General features: G+C 45.8%; 1 protein-coding gene across 1 annotated transcript in view; it reads right to left on the bottom strand.

Annotated features, from left to right (window-relative positions):
- Positions 1–1,955: 1,955 nt before the first annotated feature.
- LOC146357391 (cytosolic phospholipase A2 epsilon-like) overlaps positions 1,956–27,196 on the bottom strand; it is a 75,206-nt gene continuing 49,965 nt past the window's right edge. The window contains exons 12-21 of the mRNA XM_084847194.1: positions 25,809–25,944; positions 23,767–23,903; positions 20,840–21,062; positions 18,460–18,574; positions 16,153–16,290; positions 15,742–15,849; positions 13,658–13,855; positions 9,371–9,537; positions 7,894–8,080; positions 1,956–2,185 (exon numbers count right to left, since the gene is read on the bottom strand). Coding sequence (XP_084703320.1) covers positions 1,956–2,185; positions 7,894–8,080; positions 9,371–9,537; positions 13,658–13,855; positions 15,742–15,849; positions 16,153–16,290; positions 18,460–18,574; positions 20,840–21,062; positions 23,767–23,903; positions 25,809–25,944 — 1,639 coding nt within the window. The remainder of the gene's footprint in view (positions 2,186–7,893; positions 8,081–9,370; positions 9,538–13,657; positions 13,856–15,741; positions 15,850–16,152; positions 16,291–18,459; positions 18,575–20,839; positions 21,063–23,766; positions 23,904–25,808; positions 25,945–27,196) is intronic.

The following is a 27,196-nucleotide window of genomic DNA, read 5'->3' on the forward strand; positions in this document are numbered from 1 at the left end:
GAAGGGGGTGGCCATCGGATTAAGACCCCAGGTGGACCAGATTTGGCCTGTGGAACTAAGATTGAGCAGGGGATTGGACTCAATAGTTTTATAGGCCCCTTGCAACCCTACTATTCTATGATTCTATGATTCAATGCCCCTGCTATAACAGTTGCTGTGTTACCCCTGCTGACCTTATTAGACAATTTGGATGAGCAGAAATCAATATAGGAATTAGCACAACCCCTGTATGGTTTTGCAAGCCACTCCCTCTTGTCTTCCAAACCCTCAAATCTCATGCAGGCCAAGATATAGCAGAATTTATTGTAAAGGACATGGACTGAAAAAATAATTTATTGTACCACAGACACTAGAGTGAAAATATATATGACAGCAAATGAACATAGACAGTACAAAAACATTCAGGTGCCTAGTTAACAGAGCAAACCTTCACACAAGACACATTGCCCAAATGTCACTTTCAGATTGGGAAGTACATGCTGGAAATGTTGAACAGCACCCCTATATATCCACTGGCCCTAGATTTGCAGGCTATCACCGATTCCATCCTTTCCCAACTTGATGCCCACCAAATGTTTTGGACTACAACTTCCAGCATTCCTGACCATTGGCCATGTCAGCTGGGGCTGATGGGAGTTGAACTCCAAAACACCTGGAGGGCACTACATTGGGGAAAGCTGGACTATTCCATTGGCCAAGTTGTTTGTTTTTGAAGGTTTGCTCCATTGCTCCATAGTTGAGTGTTTTTGAAATTTGCTCCATCATATGTTTTTTCCCCTTGTAATGATAATACAGACTAACTAACAAAAGAAAGTGTATGCTTTTTGTTAAAAAGGAATCCTGTCTTTGTAGCTGCATAGTATAAACTGGGTGCTGCAGGGACAGCTTTTCCCACATCTACCAATCTTCTCTTTGTCATACAGCTATTCAAAATTTATGATCTGGGGGGGGGGGTTATACGTTTAACAGTCTTAGGCTTGACACCTAAAATACTAGAAGTCTTGCTTGTTCTGAAGCTCTTTGCAACAACCTATGTAGCCCTTAAGGAAGGCTGAATCAGACATGAATATTCATTACTCCATGACAGTTTATAGTACTGTCAACCGAATTAACTTCTCTAGAGGGCATAAAAAAATCACTTTGTGTATAAATCATTCAAGAACACATCAGTCTCAGTCAATGAACCACAGATGAACATGTGAATTCGAATGTCCTCCATTGAAAAGTATTGCATCTGGGATAATGTGAGGTGACACGAAAGCTCTGTTCTGTGGTGTTTAATCACCGATGGCTACATCATATATGCCTATCATCACTTGATACTGCCATCTTCAAGTGATAAGTATACATGTATAAACTAAGCCTAAAACCTGAAGTGTTTATCAGGGACTTCAGCTGCTGAGCCAATATAATTCAGGCCTTCAAAGCCTCCACAGTGCTGGACTTGAACCTAGGAAAAACATGTTCCAACTCCACTTTGCTGAGGAGGTATTGAGTTGGGCACTATTTTTCCATTATTATTAGATTTATAACCCACACTTTTTCCCTCTTGCAAGGAATCCAAGGTGGCCTACGTGGTCCTCCTCCCCTCCATCTTATCCTCACAGCACTGTGAGGTAGGTTTGGCTGAGAGTCAGGGACTGGCCCAAAGTCATCCAGTGAGCTTCATAGCTGAGTGGGTCTAGAACTCAGATCTCCCAAGTCCTAGTTCAACACTCTAACCACTACACCACACTGGCTGTCATATATATCTCACTATATCTCAGAGCTCCCACCCTATCTGCTCCCCGCTGTGCTGTGCGTGAGTGAATATTCTAACACACTGTTGCACATTTGGGGTAAATGACAAGTAATAATAATGGCTTCCCATGTGTGTAATACTGGCAAATGGCACAAATGAGCCAACCCTGGTAGTTTCCAGAGTAAGAAAACAGGGAAAATACATTTGGAGGGGGTTAACAGGGAAATAGAGAGTGTCTCTTCTGCTGCTTCTTTCTTTCTATTGCTGTACGCAAAGCCTGAAGAATCAAATGTACATTATTGAGGATATTGTAGGTGGTCAAATTCAGCAGCTTGTTGAAATTCTTCTCTGAGTATTGCAGCATGCTATTAGCATATGGAGTAAAAACAGTGCTGGCAACATCAAGTTGGCCATCCTCCATCTCACTAGGACTGCGTTCCACACCTATAGAAACAAACAGGAAAGGAGGAATATAACAGATTGTATTTCTTAGAAAATGAGTTCAGAGAGGGATATTTGTATCTAATGAGTTAGCTCATATTTTTAATTAAAAATAATTCAATCATGCCTTACAGCAGAAGCCAGGCTGTGTATGCTTTGAAAAGAGAAGAGGGGCATTTGTGCTTTTGGGGAGAGAAAAAAGTGGCCCTTGCTACATTGAACTCAGGGTCCAGGATCCAAAGGAGATCCATGCATATTACCACACAAAGCCAGGGCTTCTCTCCTGTTTTTGCTGCAGCAGTTGCCACTGCTAAAGAGACATCCCACTTTTAAAACTAAAACTGAGTGGCTTATCTCTTTGGCAGCAGGGACTGCCATTACCAAAATGGCAAATCAAGGTCTAGATGTGCATGCAGCTTTCTCACTCTGGGCCGATCTACATTGCACCCGTCATTGCAATAAATTTGGCATCCCATCGGATTAAATGGTCTCGCATTAGAACGTGATTATTCACACTCACCCATTTTCCTCATTGCAGTGCTTCATCGAATGTGCAACCTCGGTTCACAGTCGAGCGCTGTGCTGTTTTTAGGGATGTACAAAACACTTACCTGGTTTCATCAAGGGACATCCGTGGTGGGGGGGAGGCACTCCATCCCTCCCCCCGAAATCATCGATGGGGGGGAGGCGATCCGTTCCTCCCCCCGGAATCCTGCCCAGCCAGCTCCACTCCGCTGGCCAGAGCCATCCACAGCTGGAGTTCCGGCTGTGAATGGGCTGCTGCGGACACAAATGGCGGCTGCTGTAGAGGCCGCCATTTGCACCCAGCGAAGCTGCCGTGATAGGCTATGTAAGTATTTACGTAGCCCATCACGACAAGCCAAAAAAAAAAAAAACAGCATATGCAAACGGCAGCGGCTACGGTTAGGGATGTCAGAGAATTTCGCCACGAATCTCGGGGAGGCCGAATGCCAGCATATTCAGCCCCCCGAAATCGGTGGTGAAACGGTCTGCCCCCCCCTGCCCCCCCCAGGACGGGACTTACCTTGGGCGAATCTCCCTGGCGGTGGCGGCTCCAGCGGCGGTTCAGCGGCGGTTCGGCGGCGGCGGCCGGTCTTCTGACCGGCTGCCGCCGCCACCATTTCCAAGTAGGGATGTACGAAAGTCACTTACCTGGTCTCGCAGCTTGCTTCGCGGTGGGGGGGAGGCTCTTGGCTTCTCCCCCCGAAGTTCAGGCGAGGGGGAGGAGGCATCCCGCCTCGCCCGGCCGAAATTCAGGCTGGGGGGGAGGTGCCCCGCCTCGCCCGGCCGAAATTCAGGCCGGGGAGAAGCGCCCCGTCTCCCCGGCCACGAACTTCGAAAGTTAAAAAAAAAAAACCCGTGATAGGCTACATAACGATTTACGCAGCCTATCACGGCTAGATCGGCAAAGTCAGCCGTGATAGGCTACGTTAATCGTTACGTAGCCTATCACGGGTGACTTTGGAAAAAAATACACGCGGACACAAATGGCGGCCCCCATGGGGCGCCGCCATTTGCGTTCCTTATTTGGTCCCTGCAGTCTACGTAAAGATTTATGTAGACTACGGCAAAAATAAGGGCAACGCTATCACGTTTACTTCAGCTGTAATGGCGGTGGCGGCAGCCGGTCGAAAGACCAGCTGCCGCCCCCGCCGAAAGCCCGCCAAACTGCCGCCGGGACCCGCCGCCGGGAGGGACATTCAGCTACGGTAAGTCCCATCCCGGGGGGGCGGGGGGCGGAGAATTTCACCGCCGATTTTGGGGGGCCAAATGCATTGGCACTCGGCCCCCCGAAGATTCAGGGAGAAATTCTCCGCCATCCCTATTTCCAAGTTTAAAAAAAAAACGTGATAGGCTACATAAAGATTTACGTAGCCTATCACGGCTCGATTTTTAAAAAATACCGTGATAGGCTACGTAAATGTTTACGTAGCCTATCACGGCTGAGTGGGGGGGGGGGAAGTGCGTACGCAAATGGCGGCGCTGCCATTTCTGTTCCTTATTTTGGCACATCTAGTCTACGTAAACATTTACGTAGACTACGGCGAAAATAAGGGGAATGCAAATAGCATAGCGTCTACGTTATTTGCGTTCCCCTTATTTTCGCCGTAGTCTACGTAAATGTTTACGTAGACTAGACGTGCCAAAATAATGAACGCAAATGGCAGCAACCATGGGGGCTGCCATTTGCGTATGCGCGGTTTTGTTTTTTTTTCACTCAGCCGTGATAGGCTACGTAAACATTTACATAGCCTATCACGGCTGACTGCAGGGACACAAATGGCCACCGCCATTTGCAGTCCCAGCAGGACAGGATTCGCGGCGAGAAGGACGGGGTGCCTCCCCCCCGGCCAGAATTTTGGGGGGAGGGACGGAGCACCTCCCTCCCACCGTGAATCAAATTTCGTCACAGGTAAGTGACTTTCGTACATCCCTAGCTACGGTGCCGCCATTTGCAGTCCCTATTTTTCGCCATTTTAGCCTACGTAAATATTTAATAGCGTAGTGCATGGTATTTGCGTGCTTTTTTTTCCACTGTAATAGCTTACATAAATATTGATGTAGGCTAAAATGGCGGGGGGGAAAGGAATGCAAATGGCACCCACTACGCTATTTGCGTTCCCCTTTTTTTCACTGTAATAGCCTACGTAAATATTTACGTAGGCTAAAACAGCAGAAAAAAGGGAACGCAAATGGGGGCCGCTGTAGCCGCCACCATTTGCGTATGCTGGGGGGGGGGGTTGGCTTGCCGTGATAGGCTATGTAAATACTTACATAGCCTATCACAGCAAACAGCATCCAGCAAAGCTGCTGTGATAGGCTATGTAAGTATTTACGTAGCCTATCACGGCAAGCCAAAAAAAAAACAGCATATGCAAACGGCGGCAGCTACGGTGGCCGCCATTTGCAGTCCCTATTTTTCGCCATTTTAGCCTATGTAAATATTTAATAGCGTAGTGCGTGGTATTTGCGTGCCTTTTTTTTCACTGTAATTGCTTACGTAAATATTTACGTAGGCTAAAATAGCGGGGGGGAAAGGAACGCAAATAGCGCCCACTACGCTATTTGCATTCCCCTTTCTTTCACCGTAATAGCCTACGTAAATATTTACATAGGCTAAAACGGCGAAAAATAGGGAACGCAAATGGCGGCCGCCATAGCTGCCATTTGCGTATGCTGTTTTTTGTTGTTGTTTTTTTGCCTGCCATGATAGGCTATGTAAATACCTATGTAGCCTATCATGGCAGCCTGGTTGGATGCAAATGGCAGCCACAGCAGCCAGTCCGCGGCCGGAACCCCAACTGCGGACAGCCCTGGCCGGCTTCTCCATGGAGCTACCGTGGAGCAGAGCCGGCCAGGCAGGATTCTGGGGGGGAGGACCGGCTCACCTCCCCCCCCATCAAGGATTCCGGGGGGAGGGACAGAGCGCCTCCCCCCCACCGCGAATCAATCCTCAAAAGGTAAGTGACTTTTGTACATCCCTACTATGCGTCCCTGTCTTTTGCTGTGATAGGCTATGTATATATTTTAGGGGTGAACGAAAGTCACTTACCTTTTCTCGCAGCTTTTTCACGGTGGGGGGGAGCGCTTCGCTGCTCCCCCCGCGAAGTTCAGGCCGGGGGGGGAGGCTTCCCACCTCGCCCGGCCGAAATTCAGGCCGGGGAGGAGGATTCCCACCTCGCCCGGCCGCGAACACGAAAGTAAAAAAAAAAAAAAAAAAACGTCCACTGATAGGCTACGTGACGATTCACGTAGCCTATCACGGCTAGATCTGGAAAGTCAGCCGTGATAGGCTACGTGAATCGTCACGTAGCCTATCACGGGTGACTTAAAAAAAAAAAAGCGCGTACGCGAATGGCGGCCCCCATAGGGAGTCGCCATTCGCGTTCCTTATTTAGTTGCTGTAGTCTACGTCAATGTTTACGTAGACTACGTCGAAAATAAGGGCAACGCAAATAGCGTTGCCCTTATTTTCGCCGTAGTCTATGTAAACATTGATGTAGACTACAGCGACCAAATAAGGAACGGGAATGGCGGCTCCCTATGGGGGCCGCCATTATCCGTACACACTTTTTTTTTTTTTTTAAAGTCACCCGTGATAGGCTACGTGACGATTCACGTAGCCTATCACGGCTGACTTTGCAAATCCTGCCGTGATAGGCTACGTGAATCGTCACGTAGCCTATCAGGGGACGTTTTTTTTTTTTTTCTTTCATTGCAATGGCAGGGGCAGCAGCCGGTTGAAAGACCGGCTGCCACTCCCGCCCCGCTCGAACACTGGACGAACCGCCAGCCGGACCCGCCGCCGGGAGGGACATTCAGGGAAGGTAAGTCCCGTCCCGGGGGGGGCGGGGGGCGGAGGATTTCTCCCCGAAACTTGTTCGGGGGGCCGAACACGTTGGCGCTCGGCCCCCCGAAGTTTCGGGGAGAAATTCTCCGCCATCCCTAATATATTTACGTAGCCTATCACAGCAAAATACAGGGGCGCAAATGGTGTAGCAGCCGCCATTTGCACCCCTGTCTTTTGCCGTGATAGGCTACATAAATATATATGTAGCCTGTCATGGCAAAAGACAGGGACGCAAATGGCGGCGGCTACAGCGGCCGCCATTTGCGTCCCTGTGCAGCCCAGCAGCCAGATGTTCAGCTGCAGACGACCCCGGCCGGCGGCTCTGCGGAGTCGCTATGGAGCGGAGCCAGCCAGGGAGAATTTTGGGGGGAGGAATGGAGCGCCTCCCCCCCAGTGCAAATGACCCCACGTGGAATGAAGTAAGGGATTCATACATCCCTATTGTATCCCTTCAAATGAGACTAAGTTTTACCCCCTCCTATCCCCCGCTCAGGATGTGTGTGTTTTTAATTAAGGTGTTATCCTCGCAGAATTGGGGCTTCTCACAAGGTTTTTTTTTCTAATTCAGGCATGATCTTCAAAGCTTTGAAGTTGTGAAGCTTCACAACTGGAAGCTTCGAAGATCATGCCTCAATTAGAAAAAAAAAACATTGCGGAGAAGCCCCGATTCTGTGAGGATAACGCCTTAATTAAAAAAAAATATATCCATACCTGGGGATAGGAGGGCATAAAACTTAATCTCATTTGAAGGGATAGAACAACCCCCTGCTAAGTGAAGGAAGCCTGATTCACAGGTGGTCTCCCATCAAAGCACTGACCGGGACCGACCCTGCTTAGCTTCCAAGATCAGACAAGCGCGTGCACATCCAGCCTTATGCTTGTTGCTGAGGAAATGGGGGCTGCTGAGGAAGCTATGCGATCGGTAGCCAGAAGAAGACATGGGGCCATCCAGAGCTGTGATTGGACAGGAGGGAAATATAAATATTGCCGCACATGGACAGGCGGGGGAGGGGACTATGACCGGATACGGTAGCGAAGGCGGAAAATCAGAGCACATTAAGGGGAAATACCAGGATATTAGGGTATTGAAAGCGGGAGCACGGAAGTGGGAAATTCCGATTCCAATTCAAGGCGGCTACTGCATAGTGTGAAAGGCGGGCAGTGAAACCTTATTGGAAGCGAAAAAAGGCGGTAAGTGTCAATCCAGCCTCTCTCACACACACGTGAACTTTCTTTCAATTTCAGCCATGGACTAAAAAAATCTTGGAGCCAGGAAGGAAAATCAGCAGGAAGAAAGGTCATGCTCTCCTCAGCTAGAATACTCCTCTGCTTAACTTACCGGGCGCTTTGTATTTCTGGAAGGTGTCGCATACCAATGGGAAATATAGCAATATAGGAGCCTTTGGACTCTCTCCTTCATCAAAGAGGTAGCACTCCTTCAGATGCTTCCTGTCTTCTTCAGTCAGCACCACCTTGGGGAATGGAATGTGCTGCTCCGCATAATACTTTGTGGCCATGTCCAATGGCTAGAGCATCAAACACAAGCAAAATCAGAATGGCTTTGATTCCACAAAGTCTAGCAGTTCCACTAAAAGGCCAGGCAGGCACCAGTCAGGGATACTTTGGGTGTGAGATATCTTGTCAGTGTAGGGGTGGGTATGGACTAGACTTTTATGTACTATGATGCTATCAGATGGTGATAAGGAAGGAGGAGATGGCAATGATGGCCTAGGCCTAGTCTCTCTAGGAGGCCCACTCTTTCTCCCACTGGCCTGCTTCTCTCTCTCTCTCTCCCCCTCTCCCTATCCCTCTCTGTTTCTAGAACTGTGCACAAATGGCCTCTCAACATTCTCCAGCCTATTTGCAGGCAGAGAAATTGGGGGGATGATTCTACCAAATTTCTCCTAGGGTTGGAGAAATTCTCCAACAGTTTCTCACAGATAGGGCTCACTATTGGCCGAGGTTGTAGCACAGGTTCTTTCTTTCTCCCTAAGGGTTTTTGGTTTACTGCACTGCTTCTGTAGGTGGCAACAGCATCAACTGTGTTGAGGATTCCACTTTTTTGAGGAAGAATTTTGGATTTCTTTTGGTGGTATTTTTGAGCTTACCTAATGGCCGAGATGGCCCAAGGTGCTGTGTGTGATTTCTCTCTCTATCACACATCTTTCCATTGCTCTGCAGCCTCCCAGGCCACCTGCACTTTCTGAACTGAAAAAGCCCCGTGGGAAGAATTGCTTCATTATGTCTTCCTTATGATGGCTTTAACTGAACTGCGAGAAGCTGAGGAGGCTGCAGGCTGCCACAGATTACTGTACAATGACAAGACAGGACACTCATGCACACTCTTCAACCACCTCATAAGTAAGGCAAGCCCAAGAAGCCTAAACCCAACCCATGAGAATTTGAATTTCTTTTCGAAAGCAATGTCTTTTCTATCAGATTGCATGAGAATGGTCAAAAAAATGTGGGAGAAATTTTTGGCACACCGCTATCTCTTTCTCTTTCTCAGCAAAGGTAGCCTGGGCCAGAAAGTAGGTCTATCTTGTTCCAAATCACTTCCTGTGTGAAGGGTTGGAGCTATATATTTGGGGAGGGGAAGAAATAGAAACCCTAAGCAATGTTACTTACAACTCAGTCATATTTGAAATAAGTTCAATGCCAGCTTTTTATAACGTGTAGTTACACCAAATAGCAGGACAAATTAACTGGATTATTTTCCAGGCTTTTCAAATCATCTTAATATTTAAAACTGAAAAATTAATGGGAAGGCCAGAGGTTATAGACAAGTTCCTAAAGACAATAAAGAAACTTCTCACCAATGTCTGTGATCCTCCACTATAATTTAAATGCAAAATAATGTCCACTTTCCTCTCTGGCCTCAGAAGGGGAGGGCAGCTGGTATTGATGAAGAAAGCAGTGTCTACAAGTTCCAAGTATTCTGCTGTGTCACTCAGTTCATTGGGGGTAGAATCTAGAACAGTGTCTGAAAGACAAATTGTTTATTTGCATGCACAACATTGTAAAGCAGGGGTGCAGAACCTTTGGTCCTCCAGAGGCAATTGGACTTCAACTCCCATCATACTTGACCACTATTTATTTATTTATTTATTTATTGCATTTATACCCCGCCTTTTTTCCTCTTGCAAGGAACCCAAGGCAGCTTACATTATCCTCCTCCTCTCCATTTTATCCTCACAACAACAACCCTGTGAGGTGGGTTGGGCTGAGAGTCTGTGACTGGCCCAAAGTCACCCAGTGACCTTCCATGGCCGAGTGGGGACTAGAACCCGGATCTCCCAGCTCCTAGTCCAACACTCTTGCCACTACACCACACTGGCTCTCACTAGCGCTGCTGGCTGAGGCCGCCAGGATCTGGAGTCCAACAACGTGTGGAGGGACACAGGTTCCTTGCTTCTATTGCTAAGGAAGTACATAGATAATAAAGGTGAGGAGAACACAAAGAATCTTGTGTTCTTGACATTTTATTAGGGATGTACGAAAGTCACTTACCTTTGCGGAGCTTGGATTCGTGGGGGGGGAGGCGCTCCATCCCTCCCCCCGGAATCCTCCCTGGGCCAGCTCCACTCCACGGCAGCTCCGCAGAGCCACCAGCCAGGGCCGTCCGCAGCTGGAGTTCCAGCTGCAGACGGGCTGCCGTGGACGCAAATGGCAGCCACCGTAGCGGCCACCATTAGCGTCCTGCAAAGCTGCCATGATAGGCTACATAAGTATTTATGTAGCCTATCATGGCAAGCCAAAAAAAAAAAAACCCAACGTATGCAAATGGCGGCGGCTATGGCTGCCGCCATTTGCATTCCCTATTTTTAGCCATTTTAGCCTATGTAAATATTTACGTAAGCTATTACGGCGAAAAACAAGGGGAACGCAAATAGTGCCCACTACGCTATTTGCGTTCCCCTTGTTTTTCACCATAATAGCCTACGTAAATACTTACGTAGGCTAAAACGGCTAAAAATAGGGAACGCAAATGGCGGCTGCCATAGCCAACACTATTTGCATACGCTGTTGTTGTTGTTTTGGCTTGCCATGATAGGCTACGTAAATACTTATGTAGCCTATCACGGCCTCCACAGGGACGCAAAAGGTGTCCCTGCATTAGCCGTGATAGGCTACGTAAGTATTTATGTAGCCTATCATGGCTATGATGAAGAAGTGAATGGCGGCCGCAGGGCGGCCGCCATTCGCAAGTCAGAGCGGATGGAAGCAGGTAAGTGCTCCATTTCACATGCCTTTCATGGGGCAGGGGCTTCGTTCCACCACGGATTTCAGGGGACCGAATGCACTGGCATTCGGCCTCACTGAGATCCGTGGCGGAATTCTCTGACATCCATGATATTTTATGCTGCTCAGTGCCCCCCTACTTTACAATTTTATATAAACTTTATAAACACCTTCTCCTAGGTTGGTACCTCTGACTGACTGGGGATTTTTATATTTTCATTTTTCAAGCCAATAGAGAAGCTTTTAAAAATCTCAGTTGATTCTTTAATGCAATGGAAGAATAAAGAAAGGTGTTTCCTCTACTAGCCCAAATTGTTCCATTTAGTTTGCCTTGATACCACATCCTAACAACTTTAAGCCAGAGAAACATGGATGTAGCCTGCTGGAGAATGAGGGGAGAGTCTTCCCTCACTGCATCTTTTCAGCAGCCCAAAAGGACATCAGGTCATCATTACTGGGGCAATATAGTTGTACTACCATCCCTTCATACCAAACCCATGCCTTTCCCTCCCTCACCTTTTCCCCTTTGCCACTCCAGTACTTGGAACAAACATGAAAAGTTTAGGAAAACATGAACCTCAAAAGAATAAATAATCCTTACAATCATTTATCTGCATAATTTATTCTGCCTGCACAATGAGCAAGAAGGGAGAGGGGAAAGAAAAGGAAACGGGGAAGGCCTGTGACTGGCTATGCAGGTTCTTGATACCCAACATAATAGCTTACTCAGTCCCACGCCACCTCTGTAGCTTCTGAGCTTTCACCAGATACTCTCCTTGTATTCATGAGTTCCATGAAATTTTTAAGAAACTACAATCAAATTGTGCAGAATGGCCCGTATTCAGTCCTGAGGGGGTGCTGAATAAGGCAATGAATGTGTAATACAGCAAACCGTGGTCATTTTGTCATGTAACACAACCCCGTGGGTCCTAACCTCACCACTGTCAACCTGTTGCAATGGTTGGGGGAGGAGCACCACTACTAGGGATGTCAGAGAATTCCGCCACAGATCTCGGGGAGGCCGAATGCCAGTGCATCGTGGAACGGCCTCCCGCCCCGCCCCCTGCGGATCCCCCCGGGATGAGACTTACCTGGGCCGAATTTTCCAGACAGCGGCAGCTCCAGCGGTGGCGGCGGCGGCTGGTCTTCCGAATGGCTGCTGCCGCCGCCATTTGCAGTCTGTGTCTTTCCCCCCCCCCCCATAGACACGATAGGCTACATAAAGACTTACGTAGCCTATCACGTCTGGGTCTAAAAAAGAAAAACGCGTACGCAAATGGTGGCGGCTACGGCCGCCACCATTTGCGTTCCTTATTTTTCGCTGTCTTAGTCTACATCAATATTTACGTAGACTAAGACGAAGAAAAAAAAGGGGAACGCAAATAGCACCCACTATGCTATTTGCGTTCCCCTTTCTTTTCTTTGTCTTAGTCTATGTAAATATTGACGTAGACTAAGACGGCAAAAAATAAGGAACACAAATGGTGGCGGCCATAGCCGCCATTTGCGTACACTTTTTGTTGTTGTTGTTGTTGTTACCCAGAGCCCTCCGCAGCCGGAAATCCGGATATGTGATGTCCAATGTATGCAGATGTGATCTAGAGTATTTCTACACAAGGCTTTTATTGCACACTCGTGATTGGTCACTCACAGAAGTTTGTGGGGCCTTTACATGATGTCATCAACCCCAGGGTATCTCCCGTGCTTTCTGACCTTTATCCTGGTTTTTAAAAGATTGGGGATAATGCAGTAATAAATGTTAATCCACTTTAATGGCTGTGTGGAATTGTGTGGTTCCCCTATAACACAGCACCACCTAGTGGCTGTATAATGAAACATGTAGAACTTGCAGACAAAGGAAGTCCTGGGGGGGGAAGCCCATGTCAGCCCATGTAAGGAGCCGATCTTAATCCTGCAAAGAATCCAGAATCAGAAGGTCCAGTACGTTGCAGGATAAAAAGCCTGATGTGGAGAAACCCATAGTTATGGGAAAGGATCATAAGAAACACCCGGAATAAGACAAAAAAGACAGAGGTGAAGAGATCTGGATAAATGAGTATTTATTGTAGGGATGGCGGAGAATTTCTCCACGAATCTCCAGGAGGCCGAATGCCAACGCATTCGGCCCCCTGAAATTGGTGGGGAAATTCTCCGCCACACCCCCCCCCGGATGGGACTTTCCTCTGTCGAATGTCCCTCTCGGCGGCGGGTCCCAGCGGCGTTTCGGCGGCGTTTCGGAGGGGGCGGCGGCCGGTCTTCCGACCGGCTGCCACCGCCGCCATTTCCCAGTAAAAAAAAAAAAAGTAATAGGCTACGTAACGATTTACGTCGCCTATCACGGCTAGATTTTCAAAGTCAGCCGTGATAGCGTTGCCCTTATTTTCGGTGTAGTCTACATAAATCTTTACATAGACTACACATGCCCAAATAAGGAACGCAAATGGTGGCGCCCATGGGCGCCGCCATTTGCGTATGCGCTTTTTTTTTTTCCAAAGTCACCCGTGATAGGCTACGTAACGATTTACGTAGCCTATCACGGCTGACTTTGAAACTCTAGCCATGATAGGCTACGTAAATCGTTACGTAGCCTATCATGTTTGTTTGTTGTTGTTTTTACCATTTACTTTTTTATTTCACGGCCGGGGAGACGGGGCGCTCCCCCCCGGCCAGAATTTCAGCGGGGAGGGATGGGGCGCCTCCCCCCCGGCTTGAATTTCAGCCAGGAGGGGTGGGGCGCCTCCCCCCCTGCCAAGAATTTTGGGGGGAGAACCGGAGCGCCTCCCCCCCCACCGAAAACAGCTGCGGGACCAGGTAAGGGACTTTCGTCCATCCTTAATTTATTGTAAACTTTAGTATATTACCTTTCCAGGTACAAAAACTGTCATTCTCCAAGTATTTGTTATTCAGTTGGAGGCCCCTCATGAAATTGTGATAATATGAAAGCACTGGGCGCAGCGTTACAACGTCTCTAAGCACGTCCGTCAGGAAACCACTAGGGGTGAAGAGGCGTGTTGGCTGCACATATGGCTTCCTAGGCAGGGTGTGTGGAATATCTTCTTCTGTGGAACATAGGAGAGCTTTGTTTAGATCCATTGTCCAAAGCGTTCCTTTGTAGCAGTGATAAATAGACAGCTATGGCTACTATTGAAAATAACAATGGATAATCACAACAGTGAGCTGAAAAAAGGCCACTTTCAGTTTTTAAAGTTTTTTTTTTTTAAGCAGTCCTTGAAGTCAGTTTTGAAGTGCGAAATCTAAGAATGGCTGGCATTTTAAAGGGTCAAATTCAAAACCTGCCATTTTGCCAAATTTTGAATTTGTAAAAAAAAATGTTTCCACTAAAGCAAGGATATTCTTAGTTTTTCTGCTGTCTTGGACCTTACACTAATATAAAGGGTCATGCAGATAAGGGAGAAAAGTCTGCAGTACTACTAAAACTAATTGCCTTCAAATAGTTTGGGGGCAGGGAAGACAAGCCAAAATAATTGTGGGGGGGATGACTCAGGCTTAGAGTCCCTTGGTGGTAGGGGGGCAAAGTAAGTGGGCTCAGAGGACACATACCACAAAATATGCCTCTTCCAAGCCAAATTCCTTGCTCCTGCTTTCAGCTCCAAGATGAAGGAAAGCAAGGGGCCTGTTTCACTTCAGCCTATCAAACGTCCCAGCCCAGTCTGTCTGACAGCTGGTACCTCCGTGCTGCTATCCAAAGTTCCCTGGAAGCATGAGAATATTGAATATACACAGCTCCATGAGTTTGGGCTGGTGGAGTTTAGGAGAGTCGAGGTCAACTTATACCAATCATGGGATAGCTTTGGTGTGTTGGGGGACTACATTCCCCCTCTCCTAGAACCCTTGCTGTGGTTGGAAGTGGCTGTGTAGCCAGATTCCAGACTCTTATAATACTAGGACCCAGGTTCATCCCATGGAGCTGACTGGTGGGAGATTCCGGACAGACAAAAGGAAGTACTTCTTCACACGGCACCTGGTCAAGCTATGGAATTCGCTACCACAAGACATAGTGATGGCCACCAATTTGGACGGCTTTAAAGAGGGCTAGATGAATTCTTGGAGGAGAAGGCTATCAATGGCTCCTAGTCCTGATGACTATATGCTACCTCCAGTATCAGAGGCAGTAAGCCTATATACCCCAGTTGCTGGGGAACATGGGCAGGAGGGTGCTGTTTTACGCATGACCTTCTTGTGGGTTTTCCGTCAACAGCTGGTTGGCCACTGTGTGAACAGAATGCTGGACTAGATGGACCCCTGGTCTGATCCAGCAGGGCTCTTCCTATGTTCTTCTTCCCAGTGATGCTGCTGGAAAACAAGGGTGTGGGAGCACATGCCTTGTTTCTGAGCAGAATCATGCTCCCCTCCCCTGTCAAACAGCTGTTTGGTGGGCTGGAGAGAACACAATTATGCTGTGATATACAAGGCACACACTCCCCACACACTTTGTTTCCCAACAGAACTGCTGGAAATTCAGCAGCCCAAGGAGACCCAGCAAAGGACACACACAAAAACCCATGGGGAACCTTATGAAACCCATGGGTTGCCCACCCCTAACCTATACTATCACAGATCTTTCTGGTGTCTGATCCTCAGCCTGTCTGCATGTAAATAGAGGGAGTGATTAATACTATTCCTGAGCATTTACTTCTAGTACTGCCCAATCTGTTGTACACAGAACATAGAAGTGGCAGGGCTTACAATCTACATTCAGTAGACAAGATGGGAAGAGGTTGGAGGTAAGAGATTGCCAGTTCAGAACTGGGATGGAGAAGGGACTATATGGTGATACTGGAGGGTAAGATAAGGCAGATTTACAGTTTTTACGAGCTTTCCATTTTGAACTAATTAACCTGAAAGCAAATCATGTCTAGAATTCTCAGCAAAGGTGAACCTTTCCAAGGTAAATTAACCAAAGGAGAAGCAATACCCTACTGACCGATATCAACCACTCTGTCTCTCGTCCATCTATGCCAGAAGTCCTCTGAACAGTCAGCGAAATATAAGGCATCCAGCACATTCTGGGAAAATATATTGCTCCACATGCCTGGCAAGCACAGAAAATTCAACGAAGACTCATTTGATATCAGATTTTTAAAGCATTTCAAACCAGCATTAATGTAATGTCCAACCATATGTTTAGCAGAGTGTTGTATTTCATTTTTAATTATCACATTGAAATTAAAGTCATGGTAAAAAGAACTGTACCTTGCTCTTCTTACTATCACCACAAATGCATGAAAGTTGGAAGTGTAGTAACATTCTTACCATAGGGGTGTAAAGAGTCAATTTCAAATTGCATGCAACTAAAGCAATATAGACCTTTTGTTTGTATGTTTAGATAAGCCACCTTGGATGAAACTGAGCCGAGATTCCGGGACCTTCTTCATCAAGTGACCCATGAAGAACTCACTTCCAAAATCTTCTGCATCAATGAAAGCTCCATATTTCAAGAAGCCGACTTCATAAGGTGTGAATTCCACCCACTCTGCAAATAGCCATAAGAAAATCATTGTAAATCAACTTGAAAATATAACCATTCGAAGAGTGGTGGAAAATGGCAATGAAACTACATTCAGCCTGTTAATGATGATGCCCATTTACCACATCTGAGTGTTCAACCTTAGTGTGGCTTTGCGCTAGGGATGTACGAAAGTCACTTACCTTTCCGCAGATTCTGTTCATGGGGGGGGGAGGCATTCCGTCCCTCCCCCTGGAATCCTCGACGGGGGGGGGAGGCGATCTGGTCCTTCCCCCCGGAATCCTCGACGGCCGGCTGTGCTCCGCAGCGGCTCTGCAGAGCAGCCAGCCAGGCCCAGGCCAGGGCCATCCGCAGCCAGATTTCCGGCCGTGGAGGGCTCTGGGTAAAAAAAAAAAAAGCGTACGCAAATGGCGGCGGCTAAAGCCGCCACCATTTGCGTTCCTTATTTTTGGCCGTCTTAGTCTACATAAAAATTTACGTAGGCTAAAACGGCAAATCAAAAAGGGACGCAAATAGCGCCCACTATGCTATTTGCGTTCCCCTTTCTTTTCTCTGTAATAGTCTATGTTATTTACATAGACTAAGACAGCCAAAAATAAGGAATGCAAATGGCGGCGGCCGTAGCCACTGCCGTTTGCGTACACGTTTTTGTTTTTTTGTTTTTTAAACCCAGACATGATAGGCTACATAAGTCTTTACGTAGCCTATCACGTCTCTGTTAAAAAAAAAAACAAAAAACCAAACCTCCAGACTGCAAATGGCGGCGGCGGCAGCCGGTCAGAAGACCAGCCGCCGAAGCCGCCGCCGCAAAAGCCGCCACCGGGACCGGAGCCACCACCACCCGGAACATCTGCCCCAGGTAAGTCTCATCCCGGGGGGGATCTGCGGGGGGGCAGGGGGGGCAGGCCGTTCTGCCACAGATTTGGGGGGGGCGAATGCACTGGCATTCGGCCTCACCGAGATCCATGGCGGAATTCTCTGACATCCCTACTTTGCACATCATGACATCCTCACAGAAGCTGACTGTAACAGCATAAAAGTGATAGGTCTGCCAAGTAGCAGACATAACCGTACTGTGGCTTGCTATGTGAATCACTGTCTCCTCCAGCAGATTTTTTGTCATTGATGCTGGAATGGAAAGTGTCTGTGAAATGAGAGCAATTCATGTGGCAAGCCAACATTTGGGGCTACCAGAGTTACAAGAAAAAGGCATTTTGAAGGGTAAACAAGTAAATGGGTGAGCTGTGTTGAAAGAGGACTGGAGGGGGAATCTAAATGGGTTGCTGCAGCATCTGCCAGAAATAATAGCAACCAGACAGAGGTTTCAGATCACATGGAAAATCTATTTTTTAAGTTATTTTCAGATTTTGCATAAATGTTAGTCATGTATTGTTTATTGTATTCTTTGATGACAATTAGTTTTAGGCAAATAATAAACTAAGCTAAACTTAATCGGAGGCTCCTGCATGAACCAGAGTACTGTTGTTTAGTGGAACGTGTTAGGGCCAAACTTGAGATACTTAAGGTGAAATTACAGCTGTGCATTTCACATACTGGACAGAGCAAAATAACTGATTCAGGACCTTTCCAGATCAGATTATATTGCAATGGATGTAGTTATGACCCATTTATTCGACAAGAGCCAGGAATTTTGAAACACACTTCTGATCTTGAAAAAGGTATAGAAATGTTTTCTCTCTCTTTCAGATATGTTAATTCATATCTACCTATTTATCTATCTATCTATCCATCCATCCATACTCATACACACGCGCACACCCCACTCTCCCTCTATAGCCCTATTCAGGCATTCTGAACCTGAATAGGGCAAACATGTGAAGAGAAGGAGCGTTCACTGCCCCTCCCCCTCATTGCATCTGTTGCCCTCTATTCACAGAGGGTGACTGTCTAAAGAGGAGAACCCCCTGTGCCTATGGAGGCTCTACAGGTGGGCCAAAATGCTGAAAAATCTGCCAGGACACATGAATAGGGCATCTATCTGTCTGTCTCTCTATCTAACTATCACCATCTGTGATTCTTCATCTAACAGGATGTTTAACATTGGTATTTGTACAAAGTACAAATTGTATTTGTAGAAACTGTCAACTAAAAGTCTCCTCCTGGCCCATCTGGCATCAAGTCATAAACTCATATAATCTATAACTACTACCTTACCTTTAAAGTCTAGAGTGCTGTATCTTTCTTTGACATTAAGAGCCAGATAGATGGGAAGAGGGTTCTGACCCAGATTCACTGCCTGTCGTTGATCTGAGAGCTTGTGGGGATCTGGCTATTAACAGAAAAGCAACGGTTAGAAAAGCAAAAGAGTCAGGAAGGAATTTCAGAAATAGCCTTTGATACATTTGGACTCCTGAGTCTATCATTTCCAATTGATTGCTAGATGGTCCAGGTTCTGTCAAATGACAACTTTCAGAGTAAGCTCATTTTTCTATGTACAGAAATATCTCGTATTGCACTGCTGCTGGAAACTACATTTCTATTAGATTTGTATGAAAGATAAATACACATTTTAATAGATGTGCATTTACCTTTTGATAAAACTTAGTGTATCATTACTTTCAACATTTTGACAGTGTAGTTTTTATTATTTTTGATAAAAAGGCACATTTTGGCAAAACCTTTTTAGGATATAGTGGAATCCCTTTTATTGTACTGGGAGATGGAATTGTCTGGGAGATGATGTCCAAAATGCTCAGATAATCAGAAATTCAGAAAATCACAAGTGTAGTTAACGTGGAGTTATATGTCTCCATGGACACTGGTTAATCAAGATTCAGAGGCTCCCTACTGTAATTGTGCTCTCTTATGACATTTATACTCAGTCACCCCAAGATCCATTTCTTGCTTGTGCGGAGGATTCCTTATTAGCGTGAAGCTATGTATAATTGTTGTCTGCAAGTTTCAACTGATATGTTGTAATAGACATTTAGCAGTGCTCTCTGGCTTCCACTGAAAATAGATCCAGCTTCTTATTACCATATGACACAGAACATAAAAGCTTACCTACTCATGGTGATGGAATGCCCAGAACTTATTACATCAGTATTGCAGCATCAGCACTGACTCCGTATTGTCTCATGGACAAAATTCAACATACAAGCTTGACTTTGAAATCCCCAAATAATCTGAATCCAATATGCCTAAGAGCCTGCCACCTCCATTATATCCAAACATATTTTCTAAGGTAGATTGACAGTTGTTATTATTATTAGACTTCTACTCTGTGCTTTTCTTCCATAAAGTTATTTACTTACTTACTTATTTCCTTACTGAAGAATTTATATGCTGGCTTTCTAAACAGAAGTTTTCCAAAGGCAATCAATAGCATAAAAACATTTTTAAATCAATATGTTACAAATTGTTAAACTAAAACAGCAAAGTAAAACTATTTCTAATCCAGTCCAATGAAACAAACAGTCTTAGAATTTTAAAGAGAGAGCAGCCCAGCATTTTTGAACAAAGCCAGATTCAAATAAAAGGTCTTTTAGGCCTGCTAAAAAGTGAACAGGGAAGGAGCCAGATATACCTCCATTGGGAGAGAGTTCCTTAAATGTGGGGCCACAGCTGAAAAGGCCCTTTGTCTGCCAATCTTTTAATTTAAGAGTGGTCTTATAAGCAGGGCCTTTGTGGCTGATCTTAATACCCAGGCAGGTTCATATGAGGTGCAGGCCAACAGAGTGGCCTACAACTATTAGGCAATACTCAAGCTTCAGTTGAGTTCTGTCTTCATAATACCAAACATTTTGTATAATAACAAAATTGTTGATGTACAAAAAAAATTAATAATAGGGCCTTTTACAGAGGTGTTCTGAATAGCCAACCACAAATATATAACTTTTTCTCCCCTTTGAAATTCACCAACACAAGTATTTTTTTTAAGAGTCAGAAAAACTTTCTACTTGGTTTGGCTTTGGAGATGTTGGTGGGATGGATGATCTGTTGAGTTAGTATGGTGCTGTGGCTAAAATGCTGGGTTTGGATGATGGGATATAGCTTCAAGTCCATGCTCAGCTATGAAGCTCCCTGGGTGGTCTTGGGCATATTATTCTCTCTCTCAGCCCAGCCTATCTCAGCCCTACTCTCTCTCAGTCCAACCTATTTTCATTTATAGTGCACCTGTCATGTCAAGCTGGGGTGGAAACAAACAAACAAACAGCTAACATATTATTTGTTCATGTATTCACCTGTCCCTACCATTTTTCCAAGGAGTTTAGAGTGGAATTATAGCCTCTCACCTACTCTGTAGGTTTGGTGAGAGACTATAATTCCACTCTAAACTCCTTGAAATAAGGGTAGGGCACAGGTGAATATAGGAACAAATAATATTTTAGCGGTTGGTTGGTTGGTTGGTTAGTTGGTTGGTTGGTTTCCACCCCAACTTTACACAACAGGCATACTATAAATGTAATTAAAGAAACAGTAGCAAACACTTCTTTTCCTTTCAGAGTTTACTTTATTACACATTTTCTATAATCTGGATCACATTATGGTTCGTTTGTTTTTTGAAGAAGAAAAAAAGATGTGAATAAAGTACCTCATCATGAAACATGGATTCAAGAATGAGTCCCCAGAGATCTGCAAAAGACAGCTTGTGGCCCTCAAGATGCCTCTGACATATTTCCTTTTCATAGTATTTTAAGCGCTCCGCAGTAAAACAGCACAGTTTATTTTTCATCACATGTTTACGAGTATCACTGATTGCCCCTTCCAGATCGTTTTGTGACCAATCTGCATCTTCATATAAATGTGTCATGGTCCTAGGAAAAGGAATTTTAAAAGCTAAAATTTAAATTTGAATTGGCCAGGAATTTGGGGCAAATACAGACAGCCACTTAAAAGTGCCACCTTGGCTGGATCGACACTTACCGCCTTTTTTCGCTTCCAATGAGGTTTCACTGCCCGCCTTTCACACTATGCAGTACCTGCCTCGAATTGGAACCGGAATTTCCCACTTCCATGCTCCCGCTTTCAATACCCTAATATCCTGGTATTTCCCCTTAATGGGTTCTGATTTTCTGCCTTAGCTACTGTATCAGGTCATAGTTCCCTCCCCTGCCTGTCCATATATGGCAGTGTTTGTATTTCCCTCCTGTCCAATCACAGCTCTGGATGGCCCCATGTCTTCTTTTGGCTACTAACTGATCGCATAGCTTCCTCAGCAGCCCCCATTTCCTCAGCAACAAGCAAAGGGCTGGATGTGTGCGCGCTTGTCTGATCTCAGAGGCTAAGCGGGGTCGGCTTATCTTTGCAGAATCAGAGCTTCTCCGCAATGTTTTTTTTTCCTAATTCAGGCATGATCTTCAAATTGCTTCACAACTTCAAATCTTCAAAGATCATGCCTGAATTAGAAAAAGAAACATTGCGGAGAAGCCCCGATTCTGTGAGGATAATGCCTTAATTTAAAAAAAAACCTCTGGAGCAGGGGATAGGAGGGGGTAAAACTTAATCTCATTTGAAGGGACAGAACAACCCGCTGCTCAGTGCAGGAAGCCTGATTCCCAGGCGGTCGCCCATCCAACTACTGACCAGGGCCGACCCCGCTTAGCATCCGAGATCAGACAAGCACGCGCAGGAAAACAGCACAGCACTCGAGTGTGAACCGAGCTCATGCATTCGAGGAAGCACTGCAGTGGGGAAAATGGGTGAGTGTGAATAATCACGTTTTAATGCGAGAGCATTTAACCCGACGGGACACCGAATTCATGGCAATGGTGGGAGCAATGTAGATCGGCCCCTTATCACCATGTTCATGCAATCACTTCATGAGCAGGTATGTCCTGCCAAGTAGTCAGGAGAGTTTCTCCATGCATCTACACCTGTTCAAATATCCAGGGAAGCAAAAGGGGAGGGGAGGGGTAAAATTCTCCACACCGCTTTACAGAATAAGTTTCTGCAACACTTTCAGATAAAAGAAGCCAGCTTTCTTTAGAAATCTCTGCTTGGCTCAAAGGAGTTTATAAACTTCAATTAAAGTTGAGAGAGAGAGAGAGAGAGAGAGAGAGAGAATCCCACCTCTGACTCTTAACACATTTGAAAGTTGCTAAAGGTTCTTAAGAGATGTATGATGTTCCCTTGGTATTAAAAAAAAAAAATCATAAAGGCTGTCAGTGGTCCTATTAGCGAACCTGTCACATTCACATCGTTAGGGATGTACGAAAGTCACTTACCTTTTCGCAGCTTGGATTCGCGGTGGGGGGGAGGTGCTCTGTCCCTCCCCCCGGAATCCTCCCTGGGCCAGCTCCGTGGAGCCGCCGGCCAGGGCCGTCCACAGCTGGAGTTCCGGCTGCAGACAGGCTACTGCGGACGCAAATGGCGGCCACTGTAGTGGCCGCCATTTGCATCCAGCGAAGCTGCCATGATAGGCTACATAAGTATTTACGTAGCCTATCACAGCAAGCCAAAAAAAAAACAACAACTCAGCGTACGCAAATGGCGGCGGCTATGGCGGCCGCCATTTGCGTTCCCTATGTTTAGCCGTTTTAGCCTATGTAAATATTTACGTAGGCTATTATGGCGAAAAAAGGGGAACGCAAATAGCATAGTGGGCGCTATTTGCGTTCCTTTTTTTTTCGCTGTAATAGCTTACGTAAATATTTACGTAGGCTAAAACGGTGGGAAAAAAGGAATGCAAATGGCGCCCACTACGCTATTTGTGTCCCCCTTTTTTTCGCCGTAATAGCCTAGAAAAATATTTACGTAGGCCAAAACAACTAAAAATAGGGAATGCAAATGGCGGCCGCTGTAACCGCCGCCATTTGCGTACTCTGTTGGGGGGGGTTGGCTTGCCGTGATAGGCTATGTAAATACTTACGTAGCCTATCACGGCTGTGATGAAGGAGCGAATGGCAGCCGCAGGGCAGACGGCAGCAGGTAAGTGCTCCGTTTCGCGCACCTTTTGTGGGTTGGGGGGGCAGGGGCTTCGTTCTGCCATGGATTTCGGGGGGCCAAATGCATTGGCATTCTGCCTCACTGAGATCCATGGCGGAATTCTCTGACATCCTTACACATCGTATTTCATTTCAATTTGCTCTCAGCATCCAGCACTGTTTCCCATACATGCATGCTTCCTTCTCCTAGAACTGCAGACTCAGTTTGTTATTTATATTTTCCTAATCATGTTGAAAGCAATTGCACTCCATTAATAAATTAACTAATACATAAATTATAAATCATTAAGATTAATTAATTAATTAATTGTGTTAATGCAGAAAAGGGCACCTGAAGTTGAGGGGTACAACACTTTAAACAAATTCTTACATAAAAGGGCATAAATCAGAGACATGGAGGATGATTTTCATCTGGACCACAGAGCGTGTGTGTGGGGTGGGGTGGGGTTCACACTTCCCTCCCCAGTCATGAGCCTGACAAGAATCCCCAACCCAACCCCAGCAACGAGGCTTAGAGAAAAAGCTTCTCCTGGTGCCAATGTCCTCCTTATAGATTTAAGTATGTTCTCCTTACCATGTTGTGCCAGATAAACCAGTGATGTATGAAATACAGTCTAAGAGATTCAGCTTCTGGAGAGCTAATAGACTACCATACATAGCTATCATGGATCTCACTCCACCTGCTGTTGTCATCGCAGCCACTACTGGAATCTGAACAAACAAAGGCATTCAATTCAGGACTAAGTATTCACACATTCCAAGAAAAGGGTTGCCTCACTTTTGGGATTCTCCATGTGATCTTACTATACCGCACAAATTATTGAACCATCTTCAGAGCTCTACCTTTATTTGGATAGCTTGCCATTCAATTATTGCAACCTTTGGAAGCTCTTTGGAAACTGCAATTCATTCAGAACACAGTAGCAAGATTGCTGAGCGATATCAACAATGGGGGACACGCAGACACACATCTTGCCAGTTCTTAAAAGAAATTCACTGGCTTCCAGTTTCCAGGCATAATTCAAAATGCTGGTGTTCACCGACAAAGCCCCAAATGGCCTGAGACCCACTCCCAGCCAAACCACCCAACAATTAAGTTCATCAGAGGCCCTGTTCAGAGTGCTCCCACAACAACATAAACAGAGCCTTCTTGTTTCTGGCACCTCGACTGTGAAATGCCCTTCTTCTATCCATCCATTTGCTCAGCTCCTTCTTTGATGGCCTCTAAATGCCAGTTAAAAGCACTAGCATATATTCAAGCTTTTAATAGAAGTCTAGGATCTTTTCAGCATTTCATTATTGGATCTGATACTTTTTAAACATTGCGTGTATGCTGCTGCTGTTGTGTTTTTATAGCTGTTTGATACTACAGCTTTTGCTCTCTTGATTGTTTTTCTGCTGCTTTCCTAATGTGGCTTTAATTTTATTGGCTTTATTTCTTGTGTGGATTTTAAAATGTTGTTCTAACCCACCTCAGGAACTAAGGTTGAGAAGCAGGTTATAAATATTTTGAATAAATAACTACCTGTTTTGTTAGCTGGTTCGGGGGAGTGGAGGCAATCAGACTCAGAAAGACAAATAAATATATTTTATCAACCATATCCTGGCTACATATGTTAAGTACAGGCCCCATCTCAGAGGTATAAGAAAGATTTCTAAGTTTTTCAGATTTGAATCGCAGAGATGTAATACATACAGGGCCAACCCAAAACATTTTGCTGCCTGAGATGGAACAGCAAATGGTATCTCCCATCCCAAGTCAAGGGGCATAGTACCCAAACCTGGGTACAGAGACAGAAAAGCCCACAACCACGTTTCCCTGTGAGTAAAAATACAATAAAAATAAAATTTAAAGCTAACAGTTCACTGTCCTTCCAAGAAGTTGTTCCCAAAAATTCTTCTGAAAAATCTTCTTCCCCAAATCAGCTGTCTGAGGCAACCAGGTCTCACTCTGCCTAATGGTAGGGCAAGCTTTGTGGGGTCAAGCTGAAGTCAGGTTCACATATTTGAATGTAAAATTGTGTGTGAGGACCCTAATTGCTCCCGGGGAGGTTCAGGAGTTTGATCTTCCAGTCCTCAGCTTAAGAGCATACGGGAGCAATCCTATGGCCACTAGACGCTGTCTAGAGGATATGCTCATTTGTGGGAACCGACCAGCTCCGAGGTCGGTTCCCAGAAAATTGACTTCTTCCCTCATCCGCGCTTCCTCCGAGACAATGCAGAGAAGCCCCGTCCTGCATACTCGGAAGAGGAGCGCGAAGTGACTGAAAAGGGGCATTCAGGGGGGGCGTTCCAGGGTGGGGAGAGGAGAGCTGCGCTCACGACACATTCTATGTGTCGTACGGCAGCTTCCTCTCCTGGTCGCCCCACCACCACCACTAGACAGCTGAAAATGGCTATCTAGCAAAAAAGAGCAAGGCAGGAGAGGCACGGAGGGATCCCACCCGTGCCTCTCCCGCCTTGCTTTGGATAGGCAGTTGCCTCCGAGTTTGGAGGCGGCCGCCTATCTAGTTAGGATTGCGCCCTAAATTGCACATGAATGCATGTGTACATGCATATATCTGCACTCATCAGCACCACTTTCTCTGCCTTCTTACGTTCTTCTGGAGGCCATACCTCATCATCCTGCAGATCTTCTTCTAGCTGAAGAACATTTTTCAAAGCAGCAGCAACATATCTCTTGCGCTTATAGATGAAATCCTGCTCCTCTGGACATAGATCAAATCCCAAACGTATATCTAGGTCCTTCTGCCTAGATCACAAAGATTCATATCATAAATCTGAGCAACTCTATGCACATTATATAAGCATTATTAAGTGAGTCAATTCAAATGGATTGTACAGGAACATATTTTGTAAATTTGAACATATGAAAATAATAACATAATAGTTTCGACTGAAAATATTTATATTTCACCTTTTGATTCCAAGAATATAGAGGGCAGCTTGTAAAATAAGTGACCCCATGCAAATGCTAGTGCAATGTAATGGGTAGATATTTGGGGTTGAATCCATTGCTGGCCATCTGCCAGAGGAATGGAAACTGCTGGTGGAATAGATTTCCCCTTCTCCCTGCAGCCCACAAGCACTGCCAATCTGCTACAGAGGGTTGGGGGAACCTCCAGAGATGATTTGGGGGGGTGAGGGGGGCTGCAGGGGGTAGGGGAGTAAGGTGAAGCTCTGCTGCATAAGCAGGCATCCGCTCATATAACATTACATTTAAACTCTGGTGTTTGATTTCAGAGATATTAGCTACCGAGCCACATATAAGGTTATGTGATTGTCATATAGAACCAAAACCAACTTGGGACCAGGACACCTAGCAGGCAACCTTCCCTTATACATACCCAGGCAACCTTTACAATCATCAGAAGAGGCCTTGCTGGTCTTTGAAAAACCAATGGAATGCTGCCATGCAATACCCCGACGGCGGGCCTTCTCTGTAGTGGGACCCACACTTTGGAAAACCCTCCCTCATGCAGTTCAGGACACAGAAAATGTGGCATCTTTTAAATGCCTCTGGAAACACACAGGTTAACTTGTTTCCCTAGGCTGTAATTAATTTATCATGCTGCTCCATCTTACTGCTCCTTGTATTGTTTTTATTGTAATTCTCAAAAAGAACAGGAGGAACAGAAAGGGAGGTGGGGTTGCACTATATGTTAAAAATACTTATCTCTGCACAGAAATACAGGAGGATGAGCTTGGCAGCCCCATCGAGAGCATCTGGGTTAAAATAAATGGAGCAAAGAATAAAAGGAACATGGTCGTTGGAGTCTACTACCAGCCACCCAATCAAGGAGATTGGCCATGGTTTCAAGGAAGCATGATGTAGTAGTAATGGGGGACTTCAATTTCCCCAATATTTGTTGGGAGACAAATTTTGCGAAACATGCCCCTCCAAGAGATTCCTGACTTGTGTTGCTGATAATTTCCTCCTACAGAAAGTAGAGGAAGGAACTAGAGGATCGGCTATCCTTGACTTGATCCTAACCAACAGAGAT

This window comes from Heloderma suspectum, chromosome 1 (assembly GCF_057233095.1).
Source record: "Heloderma suspectum isolate Gila_16-S chromosome 1, 16-S_ref, whole genome shotgun sequence".
Classification (NCBI taxonomy): domain Eukaryota; kingdom Metazoa; phylum Chordata; class Lepidosauria; order Squamata; family Helodermatidae; genus Heloderma; species Heloderma suspectum.